Raw genomic sequence first — 17,619 nt, forward strand, 5'->3', positions numbered from 1 at the left:
GCGCAGCTCCGAGAGAGGAGCAGGAATGTGCGGCTGCAGACAGCACACCGGGCGCGGGGGACAGGGGGAGGAGCTGCGGTGACAGACGCCCCGCCCCCCGCGCCTCACACGGATGACAGCGCAGACCCCGCGCACAGTGGCCGGCGGTGCTGGAGGTGCGGGAGGTCCGTCCTGCTCCACACACCGGAGACCCGCACATCTGCACTGATGGAGCAGCTGTAGACCCGCACATGTGCAGCCCCGGAGCTCACACCCCGACTGCGCCGCTCACCAGCACCTACCGCAGGACAGCCGCACTCTGCCATGCTGCCCAAAGTGGAGTCCGAAGCTCTGGGACTGTCCCGGGCACACGGAGAGCAGGGGCAGATGCCGGACAACATGCAGGGTACGTGCGGGACAGCGCTGACGGTGGCGGCATGTTAGCACCGTGTATGTGTGCACTGCTAGTATATAGCACCATGTATATAGTGTGTGTGCACTGCTAGTATATAGCACCATGTATATAGTGTGTGCACTGCTAGTATATAGCACCATGTATATAGTGTGTGTGCACTGCTAGTATATAGCACCGTGTATATAGTGTGTGCACTGCTAGTCTATAGCACCATGTATATAGTGTGTGCACTGCTAGTATATAGCACCATGTATATAGTGTGTGTGCACTGCTAGTATATAGCACCATGTATATAGTGTGTGTGCACTGCTAGTATATAGCACCATGTATATAGTGTGTGTGCACTGCTAGTATGTAGCACCATGTATATAGTGTGTGTGTGCACTGCTAGTCTATAGCACCATGTATATAGTGTGTGTGCACTGCTAGTATATAGCACCATGTATATAGTGTGTGTGCACTGCTAGTATATAGCACCATGTATATAGTGTGTGTGCACTGCTAGTATATAGCACCATGTATATAGTGTGTGCACTGCTAGTCTATAGCACCATGTATATAGTGTGTGCACTGCTAGTATATAGCACCATGTATATAGTGTGTGTGCACTGCTAGTATATAGCACCATGTATATAGTGTGTGTGCACTGCTAGTATATAGCACCATGTATATAGTGTGTGCACTGCTAGTCTATAGCACCATGTATATAGTGTGTGTGCACTGCTAGTATATAGCACCATGTATATAGTGTGTGCACTGCTAGTATATAGCACCATGTATATAGTGTGTGTGCACTGCTAGTCTATAGCACCATGTATATAGTGTGTGTGCACTGCTAGTCTATAGCACCATGTATATAGTGTGTGCACTGCTAGTCTATAGCACCATGTATATAGTGTGTGCACTGCTAGTATATAGCACCATGTATATAGTGTGTGCACTGCTAGTATATAGCACCATGTATATAGTGTGTGTGCACTGCTAGTATATAGCACCATGTATATAGTGTGTGCACTGCTAGTCTATAGCACCATGTATATAGTGTGTGTGCACTGCTAGTATATAGCACCATGTATATAGTGTGTGCACTGCTAGTATATAGCACCATGTATATAGTGTGTGCACTGCTAGTTTATAGCACCATGTATATAGTGTGTGCACTGCTAGTATATAGCACCATGTATATAGTGTGTGCACTGCTAGTATATAGCACCATGTATATAGTGTGTGTGCACTGCTAGTATATAGCACCATGTATATAGTGTGTGTGTGCACTGCTAGTCTATAGCACCATGTATATAGTGTGTGTGCACTGCTAGTCTATAGCACCATGTATATAGTGTGTGTGCACTGCTAGTCTATAGCACCATGTATATAGTGTGTGCACTGCTAGTATATAGCACCATGTATATAGTGTGTGTGCACTGCTAGTATATAGCACCATGTATATAGTGTGTGCACTGCTAGTATATAGCACCATGTATATAGTGTGTGCACTGCTAGTATATAGCACCATGTATATAGTGTGTGCACTGCTAGTATATAGCACCATGTATATAGTGTGTGCACTGCTAGTCTATAGCACCATGTATATAGTGTGTGCACTGCTAGTCTATAGCACCATGTATATAGTGTGTGTGCACTGCTAGTATATAGCACCATGTATATAGTGTGTGTGCACTGCTAGTCTATAGCACCATGTATATAGTGTGTGCACTGCTAGTATATAGCACCATGTATATAGTGTGTGTGCACTGCTAGTATATAGCACCATGTATATAGTGTGTGCACTGCTAGTATATAGCACCATGTATATAGTGTGTGCACTGCTAGTATATAGCACCATGTATATAGTGTGTGCACTGCTAGTATATAGCACCATGTATATAGTGTGTGCACTGCTAGTCTATAGCACCATGTATATAGTGTGTGCACTGCTAGTCTATAGCACCATGTATATAGTGTGTGTGCACTGCTAGTCTATAGCACCATGTATATAGTGTGTGCACTGCTAGTATATAGCACCATGTATATAGTGTGTGCACTGCTAGTCTATAGCACCATGTATATAGTGTGTGCACTGCTAGTATATAGCACCATGTATATAGTGTGTGCACTGCTAGTATATAGCACCATGTATATAGTGTGTGTGCACTGCTAGTATATAGCACCATGTATATAGTGTGTGTGTGCACTGCTAGTCTATAGCACAATGTATATAGTGTGTGTGCACTGCTAGTCTATAGCACCATGTATATAGTGTGTGCACTGCTAGTATATAGCACCATGTATATAGTGTGTGCACTGCTAGTCTATAGCACCATGTATATAGTGTGTGTGCACTGCTAGTCTATAGCACCATGTATATAGTGTGTGTGCACTGCTAGTCTATAGCACCATGTATATAGTGTGTGTGCACTGCTAGTCTATAGCACCATGTATATAGTGTGTGTGTGCACTGCTAGTCTATAGCACCATGTATATAGTGTGTGTGCACTGCTAGTCTATAGCACCATGTATATAGTGTGTGTGCACTGCTAGTATATAGCACCATGTATATAGTGTGTGCACTGCTAGTCTATAGCACCATGTATATAGTGTGTGTGCACTGCTAGTATATAGCACCATGTATATAGTGTGTGTGTGCACTGCTAGTCTATAGCACCATGTATATAGTGTGTGTGCACTGCTAGTTTATAGCACCATGTATATAGTGTGTGTGCACTGCTAGTCTATAGCACCATGTATATAGTGTGTGTGCACTGCTAGTCTATAGCACCATGTATATAGTGTGTGTGCACTGCTAGTATATAGCACCATCTCTATAGTGTGTGTGCACTGCTAGTCTATAGCACCATGTATATAGTGTGTGCACTGCTAGTATATAGCACCATGTATATAGTGTGTGCACTGCTAGTCTATAGCACCATGTATATAGTGTGTGTGTGCACTGCTAGTATATAGCGGCGGCCAATGCTGCTGGGCAGCGGGGACACAACTCCTGCGTCCGTGAGTCTCCCTATAGCGCGGAGTATCACAGATGCAGTGCTATATGGAGGGTCACCACATGTGTGCACACAAGCCATTATTGTGTATGTACAGGTACATCTGTGGAAGTGTATGGGCACAGCAATAAGTAGAGGTATGTAGAAATAATGAGTGTACACACAGATATCGGAGTATACAGGTGCAGCACACCTTTGTCAGAGGATATATGGATAGAAAAGTAGATATGTATATATAGATCTGTGTGTGAATATGTTCGAAGAAACATCTGTTGCTTTTATGTAGATGCGTGTGATGTATGTGAGTACATCTATATATAGCGTGTGTTTATGTGTGTGTGTAATTGTATGTGTTTATATATATATGTATATACACCTATACACACATATACATACGCACATAGTGTATGCTATATGTGTATGCGCTTGTGTGTATATGTATATATATATATATATATATATACATATCTATATATATATCTATATATATACTGCTCAAATAAAGGGAACACTATTCCATTTGCAACTGGCTGTTTGTGTTCCCTTTATTTTTTTGAGCAGTATATATATATATATATATATATATATATATATATACACACACTGGTATATATGTATTTCTATGTCCATGCACATGTGAGTGTCCCCTACAGTGACCACATGCCCTCGGGAGGTGACAGTGAGTATATAGGATATCCTACTATAGGAGGTGCTGACAGTATACACCAGAGATGAGCTCTCGGGTTACTTGGCAGACTACACACAGTGTGCACATGGAGGGAAGGCAGGACTAGCTGGTATTATTATGTTATTATAATGGTACAGGGAGTATTAGTATAGATAGCACGTATATTATGTACAAGGCTTCGGGCTGTGTCTGTGTATTATTAAGTAAGCTTTAGTTTATTGATTTTTCTTTAATGCCTTATATGTGTTAGCCCTTTAGCGTTACTTTATAAGGTGCTGTTCGCTATTCTTTTGATAAAAACTAATTGTAATGCAACTATTCCACACACTTGATTGTAATATGTGAACTGTGTATACAATCACAGAGGTAGATCAATGATTAGATATCGAAAGACTGGAAGACATTGTAAGAGAACTTTGAATTGGCTATAAAGTGATCTCCATTTTGCTGTGATGTGTAGTTTTTTGTAACTGTGCTTTTGTTTTATTGTATTATTAATACATTGATTAGCATTATCTCCGTATGATCTGTAGTGTAGAGCTGCTTAAATTTTGGATTGTGAGATTTTTCATTGAGTTTGGGAAGGCTGCTACCCTAGTTCCCATGATTTCTGTATCATCCTATATTTAGAATTTGTTTCAATGCAGATAACTAGAAATGAAGGAAAAAGGAATAAATTCTTATTTCAGAATGTCGTAGTTATGCATAATACGGTTTTCATGTTTTTGGTAGCTATTTGCAATTCATGTAGTATAGATACATTGTATGCACATATATTATTTACTCTGCACAAATGTATATGAATCCAATAAATATTTTCAAATCACTCATTCACATTTCTTTAAAAGTTGCATTTATGACACAATTCGTTACAATACGTACAATACAGCAAATTAGTATCTTGCAGTTGATGTTTTTTTTTTAAATTTCCTGCCTCCATATGAAATGATGAAAAGGGAAAAGGTAGCCCACTTGATATTACACACATGCATGTGTATATATATATATATATATATATATATATAGATATATATATATATATACACACATTATATTCTGCACATGAAAGTGCCATTAGTAGTTTTAATTATTTGGAATATGCAGAAAGCTGCAAAGCATTTGATGAAGCAACTTTTTAAAATTAATTTCTCTTAATATGCAAAAATTAAAAAAAAAATCATGCCCCCCAGTTTTGAATGATTGCATAACTTTTCCAGCAATTTTCGGTCACATTTCAGAGCAGACACAAGTCTCTTTTCAGTGAATTTCTCAGCAGACATCTCCCAGGAATATACTACGTCTATACCCTGAACAGTGATCAGGGCTTTTAAATGATTTTTTTTTTTTTTTTACATCCATCTCTTCTGAAAGTAAATGAACTATTAATGTAGAACCCTTCAATGACATTGTTTTCTTTTTAGTGAAGCTGTAAATGGTTTGAAAGTCTTACCAACAAATGAAAAATGTTTGACATTTATGTAGCTTAAGATGGTAGATCATATTATGGATGGAAATTATAGATATTTGAATGGTGGGAATGTATGAGGATTTGACAAGTCCTGGAAATAACTCTTAACAATTATTTATTGTATTTTATCGTTTCAAAGTTTTAGATCTTTTTTTGTTGTTGCAATTATATGTGTATAAACGTATAGAAAACTATATATTTTAACTATAACTACAGCTAGTAATTGATTAGGGCATACCTGTAACAGTTGCAGATTTTCTCTGTAGTGTCACGCATATTTATTAATACCTTGCAAACAATCTTCATACTTTTAAGAAGATAAAGCAACAATCCTCAAACAATAATGTATGTAGTATTTTGCTAAACTTTTAGTTGAATCAGAAATCTGTACCTTTGGCCAAGTGTGGAGTTAGGTAGAATAAAGAAACAGATGAGTATGTTAGATATGGGAGGGCACAAGGTAATAAGATGGAATATGTGAAAGTTTGGAGATCACTATATCTGGCTGCTGAACGAACATCACTTAGTGCAGCATATGAAAGAGCAAGCCTAATGGGTGTGGTGTAACCTTCATGTCTCAGTCATCAGTAACATTTCAGTGGCCATCACTTACTGTATTTTACAAACTACTAGACACATGTCTGTGCCAGAAAGATCCACCATCTGAAGTCTATCTGTATGGTAGCTGTAATGCAGCGATACAGCGTATACGTATTATGGACTGGGCTTGGACTTCATAATTAATGTTGTACAAGTACTGAGTTTGTGCCTCCTCTTCATTCAGTGTCGCAGTTTAAAATGATGGGCTACTCATACGATGACGACTTGGAGGAGCTGTGTCCAGTCTGCGGGGACAAGGTTTCTGGATATCATTATGGACTGCTAACCTGTGAAAGTTGTAAGGTGCGGAGTTGGTATTATTATTATTTTATTTTCTCAGTTATTACCAAATTAATTTTCACTTTGACAGTTTACAATCCCTTTTTTCCTAAATTGATATATATATATGATAGATTGGGAGATAGATGGATATTAGATAGATAAATAGATATTAGAGATAGATAGATGGATGGATAGATAGAGATGATAGATAGCGCACATAAGCGTATGATCTGGAATAATCAGAAAACAGGTGAGTTCCAGCAGGATCCACAGGAAATCTTGTTCCAAAATAACTTTTATTGATTATCATAAAAATATGAACAAATATGATGTTCAATGCAAAACTAGCACTAGCAGCACAACACATGTAGCAGCATAATACAATGATGAAGACCTAGAGTCGAAACGCGTAGGATTATGCTGCTACATGTGTTGTGCTGCTAGTGCTATTTTTGCATTGAACATCATATTTGTTCATATTTTTATGATAATCATTAAAAGTTATTTTTTAAGTGAACAAGATTTCCTGTGGATCCTGCTGGAACTCCCCTATTTTCTGATAATCTCTTCTGAGGCTGCTCAGCCCAGTCCGTGCAGGATCAAGCACTTGGAACTACAGCAAATATGGGTGAGCTGATGAACTTTTTCTTTTTTCTATGATGTGGAATGTTTTGGGACATGTGGGCTTCTGGTTGCTATAATATAAAGAAAGGCTAAAAACCTCTAAATAATTCATAATTGTTATGAGTGCATAAAATCTGTTACATTTTATATAGGTATTTCCTGATACAGAACTTTCTAAGCAAATGTATCAGATATTTTACTTCTACAAATACTTCTAGATATTTTATAAATATTTTTATCATGAGCTCATTGAGGGATGCTCATAAGTTCTAAAATAACATATGTAATGAAACAATGGCCGCTTGTTGAAATCTTCCATAAGCCAAGCTGTTGTACTGTTCTTTAGGAAATAATAGGAGAGGATCCATCAGCCTTCATGTGTATGTTTACTGATTATTCTGTCTTTCCCTATATTCTCTAGGGTTTTTTCAAGCGGACAGTTCAGAACAATAAAAGATACACATGTATTGAAAATCAGACCTGTCAGATTGATAAGACCCAGAGGAAGCGATGTCCTTACTGCAGGTTTCAGAAGTGTTTGAGTGTAGGGATGAAATTAGAAGGTAAGCTAATAATGGGCGAGAACTGAAGAGGTATGTGCAGATGGAAAACAAATATACATAGATGAATGCATGGATTATTATTTATTTTATATATTTTTTCTTAATTACAGAATACATATTTTTATGTGTATGTATATATTTATCACAGTAATAGACATATCCATTTTAATCTTTGCAATTTATACCTTGACGGTAGTTGCATCAATTGTATTTGTGATAATACTTTTCTCCGACGTTCTATTTAAACCTGTTGATTTTATTTGTGTGCAATGGTATATCAGATATTTCATTAGATATCTTGAGTTAGACATAAGGGACCCTATCTCGATCACTGAAAATGGCTAAATTAATTTATTCTCAATACTGAGACATCATAGAAATATTCCCATAAGAATTTTCCCAAATCCCTAGAATTGCTGTGATTCCAATGGTAATGGTAAAAGTGTTTGCATTTCTTTTTTTAAAACAATGGGACAAATTCAGATTCTTATTATTTACAAGGCTCCGATGAGGGTTGGATGAGCACAGTTTCTATGGCCACTCATTTAACTGTCCTTGTAGTGAAAGCTACACATTAATGTGTGTAATTGTCCTAACCAGGGTTACAATAGATGACGAGTTATAAGCTCTTGTTCTAAAAAGCCTATGTTGTAGTTTCTCCAACCAGACGGTGCAAATACAATCTTACCATGTCTGTCCCGCTCCAGTCTTGAGGTTTATAGCTACGCTTGTGGATTATTGTAAAAACCAGACCCCGATCATTGTTTATAATGAAGTCACACTCATTTAGCAGAATAACATGTTCTTCAATGATTCAGTAAATATTCTAAAAAGCAAATCCAAACAAAAGTTAAAATGTATTGAAAGAGAAGGGCAGAAAACGTTTTGCCCTTTCTCATTTCCCTTTATCTTTCTATTTTCTGAATGCCGACAAACTGCTTGTTCTGTCTATTGTATCCCTTAAAACACGTAAATTGGACACAGCGATCATTTGTAAAGCACATGGAACACATTTAAGAATGGACGATGTTCACTATGAGATAATACACATATGTATTTCATAACGCAATACGTCTGCTATAGACAAAGTCTAAGCAGCTGTGTGCAGTGGAATTTTTTTTGTAAGTGTCAACAAAAACTTTATATATCAATTTAAGAACTGCTGCAAAGGGACATCACAGTACATATACAATAGGAGTAGGATTCATTTCAGATTTTGTGTTTTCATTTGAGGAGGTGAAATTGGTAAAAACCTCAATTTATTTTCAAGCCTATGCTTCCTAACAGTAAGTACATTTCTTTATATGTTATTTCACAGATTTCTACATATAGTAAATGTAATCTTTGATGACATACATTTATGTTATCAACTGGAGGTATTGCCCGAAAAATGGTAGACCAGAGCGAATCGGCAGGTACAGAAACTGTGCCTGCAATTATCAGAAGGACGGGGCGCTAAATGAAAAAGCTCCGACCTTGGCCATTTAACCTTAATGCAAGGGTTAAAGACGTTTTTACAAGTTTTTTTTTAAATAAATCACTTTAGATAATTAAAAGCATAAAAAGGGAAGATTACTTTCTTTCTTTATTTTTCCAGTTCTAAAAAAACAAAGTACCCAAATTAATCGTTATTTACATGTACCCTAAATTACAAAGAAACGCACAATATGTTCCAGAATTAAAAAGTTTAGGGCTTGTACGTAGGTTTGTAATCCGGTAATGTTCGATAGATTTCAGAGGGGAAAAAAATTAAATTTTTTTTATCATGTCCTTAAAGCCAAGACTATCTTTACTTCCAAAGGGTTAAAGTGACGCTCGGTAATTGAATAACATTGATGGTACACATAACTGATGTACAGTGAGGTATATTTCTAATAGATCATGGGTTTTTATTTCGTAATTCTTAACGTCTGAAAAAAACAACATGATCAATAAAAACGAGTCAATAAACCGTTTAGTTGGTATTGACAGATCTCATCAGTCTTAGTCCTAATTCACATTTGTGTATTTTACTTCTGTTTTTTAAGGCCTCTTTTACAAAGTATCTTTTTCGGCCATCTCAAACGTTCTAAAAAAAAAAAAGTAAAAATGCCAGTGACGCGCATGTTTTTATGCTTTGCTCTAATTTTTTTATTTGGTCTCATTTTTTTACATACCTTTTAATTAACTTTTTTCAAATCCTATGGCAAAGCCTTACAAAAAATGTCACAAAGCAATACCACTTACACAAAAAAAAAAAAACAACACGACGTGTGAATTTAGCAAAAAGACAAAACCAAGAGTACGGTAATTATTAAACGCAAAAAAAAATAAAAAGGAAATATTTCTGCTTCTCTTGTTTGGCAATGAATCAATGCTGATTTAATAGGCAAATGTGAATGAGGCCTAAGCATGTGTGACTATTTAGTTCTGAGAGCTGACGTTTTGGATAGTCATTTGTTAATGATCCAACTGCTGTAACTTAATCTTGCTGCCCTGGGTGTTCATTATGAATCAGGTCTCATGGGGTATCAAGGTGCTAATGTGACAAACAGAACCGCAGCTCAATTAGAACAGCACACTTGTGTACATTCAGAGAACTAGAGGCACAAACCATACAAAAAATAGGCTGCCCTGCTTGCTTACAGTTTCCACGTAGCATTGGGAATATAAAAGAAATGCGAAGAGAACAAATCTGCAAATGTTTGAAAGCAGAGAAACGAAATAAGTAAGATCTCTCCAATAATATAACAGATGTTTATAAAGCCAATGTTAGCCCGGGGTGGAGCGTGAAAGTTACGGCCTTAAAAAAATTACATTCTCTCCCCTGAGAAAACATGCTTTTTTATACGCTGACCAGTTTCCATGCTGAATCCCAAGTGGCTACCTTATTACATTACTGCATTTTTTTCTCACTGTTTCATTCCTTGAGACCAAGGAAATGTACTTACCTGTTATATAGAACTTTTGGGGGATAATCAGCGGTGTTACTCGGTTCTGTGATTTATTTGTACAATCAAAGCTTGCGCATAAAGCAATTTGTTTTTAATACACTGCAAAACATTACTGTAAAAAAAGACATAACAAGTTAAGATATTCTACCCATTAAAGTAGAAGGGGATATTGAGAATAGGGTATGTAATACAACTTCGCAGTCCATTTTCTTTCATAAAAGACTATTTACACTGTGTTCAGTGCACCTTGGCTGCCATTGTTCTCGGCAGCACGAGTCCTGTTTGTATAGGACGATGTGCTGCCAAGAATGATGATGTCTTACGCAGCACAAAAGATCATTTCACCTTTTTTGCGCCTGCATTACCTGTTTACACTGTACTATTATCGAAACGGGCGATCCTAGGAATACTTGTCCATGAGAATCATGCAGTATAAATTCACTTTTCTGAAGATTTAAGATTAAGCCCATATTCCTACATCTCTGCCAGACAACCACCATTAAACCCCCATCATTATGTACTTTATCTCTTAATATTGGGGCCTACTAGCCTATAATATATGTAGAAATTACACTACAAATAATATAATTAACATAGAGGCAAACGCAGTGTAATGAACGAAATTGAAACCGGAATATTGTTTTTTCCAGCCCTAAACCTTTATACCATTGATGACGGCAGTTCACTTGGCAAGAGCAGGTTTAGAGAGAAAGGTCACTCAGGTCAACCAAACCACAAATACGTTTTCTGATTATCACCCTGCAACCGATCTGTTCATTCGGGACGTCAAATTTTTTTTCACTTAAAAATAAAAAAGGACACTTTTATAGGTTTCCAGATGTGGAAAGTATAGTATATAGAGAGCCTGAAAAGAAAAATAAACGTAGCAGACAGGGAAATGTGAGAGCGTACTGCTTTTTCCTCTGGAACTTTTTCCAAAAAAAAAAAATCTTCTCTGTGTCTAATTATTGAAGGAATTTTGGAATTGTTAAGAAAAATAGATTACAAAAAAATACGTTTCTCAGTCCTATATATGGGTATGCGTGTCATAATAATACATATTCATATATTATCTGTCTGTTTTTAAGCTTCTGTCTTCTATAACTCATTCTTGTAATGGCACCACAGTGTGTACTTTACTAATAGCCCTATTAAACTTAAGTTGCAGCCTATAAATTACCGAGATTAATTAATTGCAGAAGTCTTTATACAAGATGTGTATGTGAGATTGCCATGCATTTTTAATGGGGTTGTAATCACTCCTTTGCATAAGAGCCACTGGCCAAGGTAGACGCAGTCAGTGTCACTTGCTATCCCATTAAACTTGCACCACAATGAAACTTACCGCTGTGACAAACCCCATTAAAATCCCCCCCCTGGCTGCAGCTGAACCACATTTCTTCTTAATTATTCCTAAAACTGAAGACTTTGCTGTTCAGAAGCTTTAGTGAAAATAAAATCAAATTTTCTTGACATTATTATGTAGGATTCCTGGAATAAGACAAGTCATCAACACAAAGGAGAACGTTATAGAATATGCATGGATGGGGGAAAAAAACTATTCAGTGACTATGTAGCTATAGAAAATATAAAAGTGACTCCTTTTATATAGGGAGTCATTATATCATGTGCAAGCAGTGTTAATATTTTTGACTTTTTATGAATTGCTCCATTTGTTAGTCATTGCTTCTCTTCTTTTTGTTACCGCTGATTAAATATAACGCAAGTGTTAGGAAATTAGAAATTTCTGTTCAGCTTTGATGTTTGCCTTTCTTTATCCTACAGCTGTGAGAGCCGACCGAATGCGCGGAGGGAGAAATAAATTTGGGCCAATGTACAAACGGGACCGAGCTCTCAAACAACAGAAAAAAGCTTTAATCCGAGCCAATGGACTTAAACTGGAAGCTATGAGTCAGGTCATCCAAGCCATTCCCACAGATTTAACTATTTCTTCGGCTATCCAAAACATCCACTCGGCATCCAAGGGTCTACCTCTAAACCATGCTGCCCTTCCTCCTACAGACTATGACAGAAGCCCCTTTGTGACATCACCTATCAGCATGGCCATGCCACCTCACGGCAGCCTGCAAGGTTACCAGGCCTATGGCCACTTCCCCAGCCGTGCTATCAAATCGGAGTACCCGGACCCTTATACGAGTTCTCCAGAGTCTATAATGGGATACTCTTATATGGACACTTATCAGTCCAGCTCCCCTTCCAATATCCCACACCTTATAGTGGAACTCTTGAAATGTGAGCCTGACGAGCCTCAAGTCCAAAGCAAGATCATGTCATACTTACAGCAGGAGCAGGCCAACAGGAGCAAACATGATAAACTCAACACATTTGGACTCATGTGCAAAATGGCCGATCAGACATTATTTTCCATTGTTGAATGGGCGAGGAGTAGCATATTCTTCAGAGAATTAAAGGTAAGACTGGCTGATCTGGCCAGTAATTATCTACTCATCTCATAATTATTATTTGTAAATGAGAATAAAGAGTAAATGAACTATTGGAATTGCCACTTAGTAACCAGCTGAGCAGTACCTTTCTATGGAGCTGACTTTGTATCTTTTACAGCAGTTAGCGGTTGAGTTTTCTTGAGTTATGGGGGTGACAGAAAGGGTGTAAGCCGACATAAAATACATCAAAGAATTCAATTGATTCCCATTCAGTAATTGCTGTATTTGTGCATAGTACTGTCTTGTGGAGTTCACTTAAAAACACGTCGGAGTTATTGAAAATACTCACGGCTGACCCACAGGGTCAGGATTTTCCACGGTGGTGCTGAAAGGATGTTTAATTATTTAGGCTAACAAGTCATATATAATTAGGGAGCTCGACGTGTCTTAGAATTTTTTTAAGGTATAAAAGCAGGAAATGTCTCTAACTGGCTTGATGAAAGCAATGATCAGGTCTGTTCTTTCAATTACTCATCGCGTACAGCAGACACAGCGGTGGGCCTATTGTAAAGGCAACTGAATTGTACAACTTCCCAGCAGTTGTTAAGAAGCAGTAGTCACTTTCCAGCTCTTGTCATGTGCATTAAATGACTAAAGACTGTGAAAGGCACAGCAACTTACGGTACTTCAACTGGTGCTTAACCTGAAGTCCGCAGGATCATACACTGTGCCCCTACGTCGTCCGTACAGTGTCAGCTCCCTGCTGTCTCCCTTTCCCCACTGACCCCTGTACTTCAATGGTTAATGAATATAGAGCTCTTCCAAGTTCCCATCTAGAGGTAGATCCACACCGGAGAAAGGACTAGGGGGCTATAATAATGGGAGCGCACCAAAGCCGTGTCTGATCTCATTGGGAACATGATAGGAAGGGCTTGTATTCATATATGCCTTTTCTAGAAATTTTCAATTGTGTTTGATCATGTGAATTATTAGTGATATCTGTCATGGAGCAGGTATGCACTTACTATTCTTAATTACTGCTGGTGAAAACGCCAAGCCTAAATGATAATAATATGATAAAATGTTACAAATATTATTATTGGAAACTAATATGGAGATATATAAATTTAAAGAAGGCCTCTACTAATTATGGCCAGGATTTCTGAACTACGCATATTATCCTTTATCCTCAGAGTTATTCTAGCACTGATAACACAATCTAGGGCTCTGTTCACACTGTATTCACAACATAGCCTCTTGCTGCCCTATTTATCCAAAAAAATGTACACATGACAAAAACCTGATAAACCCATTCTAAATCAAAATCTGAAAGTTGTGTTACAAAAAAACACAGAGCCTTAAATTGTAGTTAAGGAGGCACTCTGGCAAAACTGATTCACTGCGTTATGGCCAGAATATGGTAGTGGTGTAGAAGAGTGGCGTGCGCTGCCCCCCGAGGCCATCGGTGGACAATGCATAAGGTTTACCTGGAGTATTCCTTTCAGATTATTTTCATTCATGGTAAGGTCAAGGGCACATGGACATATATTCATTCCAAGTTCTGTCCGTGATAAAAGAGCACATGGACAGCACTTAGACCAGTGTTATTCAATGGGGCAGGGCAGACAAGTGACATTTTTCATAGACTACATGTGAAAAAAATAGCAACAAGCAATAGTTTCTTCCTAGTGTTGGATGAACTGAGATCATTAAAATAAAGGATTCCATACAAAGCTGCTTTATAGTGTCTGATTTTTATGGATAAATTGCAAATCTATAATGCAGGAAATTATTTAGTCTCATTTTTAATAACTGCTACTGTATAAAAACGGATCATAGACGGGTGACAAATGAGAAGAAAGTCATCCAAGTTTTATTTGATGAAAATCAGATGATTTTTTTTGTGTGTTCGTGTGAACTTTGCCATTTAACTTAGCCTAACCTTTCTACTTATGCAATCATGTATCAAGGAGACCTCTGTCTTCTTTTATATATATGTCCGCACATAGGGTTGTGAGGTTGTGATTCACAAGCCTCTACAGTTCCTCTGCAGAATATCAATAAAAGCACAGATCACATAACCATTTTACCATTGACTAATCATTTGCTAAAACACAAAGAGTGATCACATATCATGGAAGGCATTTTTTAAAGTAATTTTTTTAATGTAAAAGATATGTTCAAAATCATTGGGTGATGTGCCAGTTTTACAAAATGTCACTTGATTTTTTCAAATTTGCCATGTCTTTAACCAAAACTCTTCTGGAAATGTTACTCGCGTTATTATGCTAGTGAGATTGAGCCATTATTTGTATTTTTTTTATTACAAAAGTTGCAATTAATAAATGAAGCTAAAACTGTCTATGTGATAAACCATGCTCACTTTGGCTTAAAAAAACAACTCTCAGAAACAGCAAAAAAGAGAATGAAAATTTGATGCATGTCCATCCATTATAATTTTGGCATATGCCAATAAAAAACCCATTGCAAAACCTTGCATTTTATTTCAAATAAATGGAGTCAAATCAATAATGCATAACCCTGATATCTATAAATGTGTAAAATCAACTCAGTCCATCAAATAAAGCCATCACCGATACAGACCTACATTCAGTTTTATGTTTCGGAAGCTAATTACAACTATGCAGTGATTGTGAACACTTTGATGTCCAAATGTTCATTCCCCTACCCTGTCCCTTTCGGAGACAGAAAAAAAAAGAGTTAAACTTATAAACCACAGAGAAGAATATTTTTGGGATGAAGAATAACTCGTGGGCTTATAGTCACATGTTAAATGCTATTGGGGTGTTACTTTATTTACTTTAATATTTTTCTTATTTTAATTAATATAGAAATAAAGTTGGTGGCTTTTTAATCGTCCACCATCAGATTGTGACTCAGACAGACGCGCAGCCCCTATGACCCCTTTTGCGAGACATTCATGTATAACATGGGTGTTCTTTATTCGTCAATGATACTGAAGTGTTCATTTATGGTGACAGGTTCGCTCTAAGAATGATAATCTGCTCTTAATTGCTTTATGAAAGTGTAATTGGATTGTAAACTGATTATGAACAGCACATACTGTACCTGCGAGCCCTGGGAGTAAACCGTCAAACACTATTTAAAACCATTTTTACTCTAAATACAGCCCAAATAGTGCGCGGATCTGGATTTGCCTCATAAACAGAGGAAATATAATGAATAAAGTGTTCTGCCCTGAGCTCGATTTTATATTTAGCACTTCCAGTAATATGAGCCAAGTTGGAACAAAAGGAGGGATAAATATAGAAGTGGGATAATAGATAGCCGTGAATATTCTTCAGATAGTGTTTCCATATCACAGGGAACGTTCAAAGGGGCAAGGGTTATTTTTAAGGATTTGTCAATTTAACAATGGGGCTTCAGTTTACGCTGCTGACTGCACACATGACAGCGATGTAACCCTTCCATCGTCTGTGCACCCTGGTATCGACATCACATGTAACAGGTTTGGAGGGGTGAACACATTTTGCGGGTCACCAAAATCGATCAGGCTCTGGCTTTTGGCCACCAGTTGCACACCACGCATTGCCCTTTTGTAACACCTTATTTGTACTATTATCATATGTCATTTTACAGTTATGTGCTTGTATATTCTGGATGACTAGGGATTACTGTTGGGCAGTTACACTACACAATAAGGTCTCGTCACACATGGACAATCTTACTATACTATAAGGTCCCATCACACATGGACAATCTTACTATACTATAAGGTCCCATCCCACATGGACAGTCTTACTATACTATAAGGTCCCATCACACATGGACAGTCTTACTATACTATAAGGTCCCATCACACATGGACAATCTTACTATACTATAAGGTCCCATCACACATGGACAATCTTACTATACTATAAGGTCCCATCACACATGGACAGTCTTACTATATTATAAGGTCCCATCACACATGGACAATCTTACTATACTATAAGGTCCCATCACACATGGACAATCTTACTATACTATATGGTCCCATCACACATGGACAATCTTATTATACTATAAGGTCCCATCACACATGGACAGTCTTACTATACTATAAGGTCCCATCACACATGGACTATCTTACTATACTATAAGGTCCCATCACACATGGACAATCTTACTATACTATAAGGTCCCATCACACATGGACAATCTTACTATACTATAAGGTCCCATCACACATGGACAATCTTACTATACTATAAGGTCCCATCACACATGGACAGTCTTACTATACTATAAGGTCCCATCACACATGGACAATCTTACTATACTATAAGGTCCCATCACACATGGACAATCTTACTATACTATAAGGTCCCATCACACATGGACAATCTTACTATACTATAAGGTACCATCACACATGGACAATCTTACTATACTATAAGGTCCCATCACACATGTACAATCCTACACACAGATTTTTTTTTACAAAACTTAGGACAATCTGTAACAAAAAAAATCATAATATTCCGTACTCCATTACATGAGACATCGCTTAGTCATAATATCGAGTGTCAACAGGTCCATATGTGGACAGTTAGTGAAACCCACAAGTCCTGGCGCAGAGTATTGCCCTATACCTTATCTCTAAGACTAGGTTCACAAGTCATGCGTTTGG

At 37.5% G+C, this 17,619-nt stretch overlaps 1 protein-coding gene across 2 annotated transcripts in view; it reads left to right on the plus strand.

The window, feature by feature from the left end:
* Positions 1 to 17,619, plus strand: part of NR5A2 (nuclear receptor subfamily 5 group A member 2) — a 208,777-nt gene that overhangs the window by 75,053 nt on the left and 116,105 nt on the right. The window contains exons 1-4 of one of the 2 annotated variants that reach the window (XM_073571747.1): positions 139 to 385; positions 6,340 to 6,458; positions 7,483 to 7,624; positions 12,343 to 12,989. In XM_073571747.1, the coding sequence (XP_073427848.1) occupies positions 304 to 385; positions 6,340 to 6,458; positions 7,483 to 7,624; positions 12,343 to 12,989 (990 nt within the window). In that variant the 5' untranslated portion in view covers positions 139 to 303. Of the gene's footprint in view, positions 1 to 138; positions 386 to 6,339; positions 6,459 to 7,482; positions 7,625 to 12,342; positions 12,990 to 17,619 lie in introns of those variants that run through there. The other variant, XM_073571748.1, reaches the window with a different exon arrangement.

The sequence above is a fragment of the Dendrobates tinctorius genome, unplaced genomic scaffold, assembly GCF_039654945.1.
Source record: "Dendrobates tinctorius isolate UK_male_01 unplaced genomic scaffold, ASM3965494v1 ptg000029l, whole genome shotgun sequence".
NCBI classification, from domain to species: Eukaryota; Metazoa; Chordata; class Amphibia; order Anura; family Dendrobatidae; genus Dendrobates; species Dendrobates tinctorius.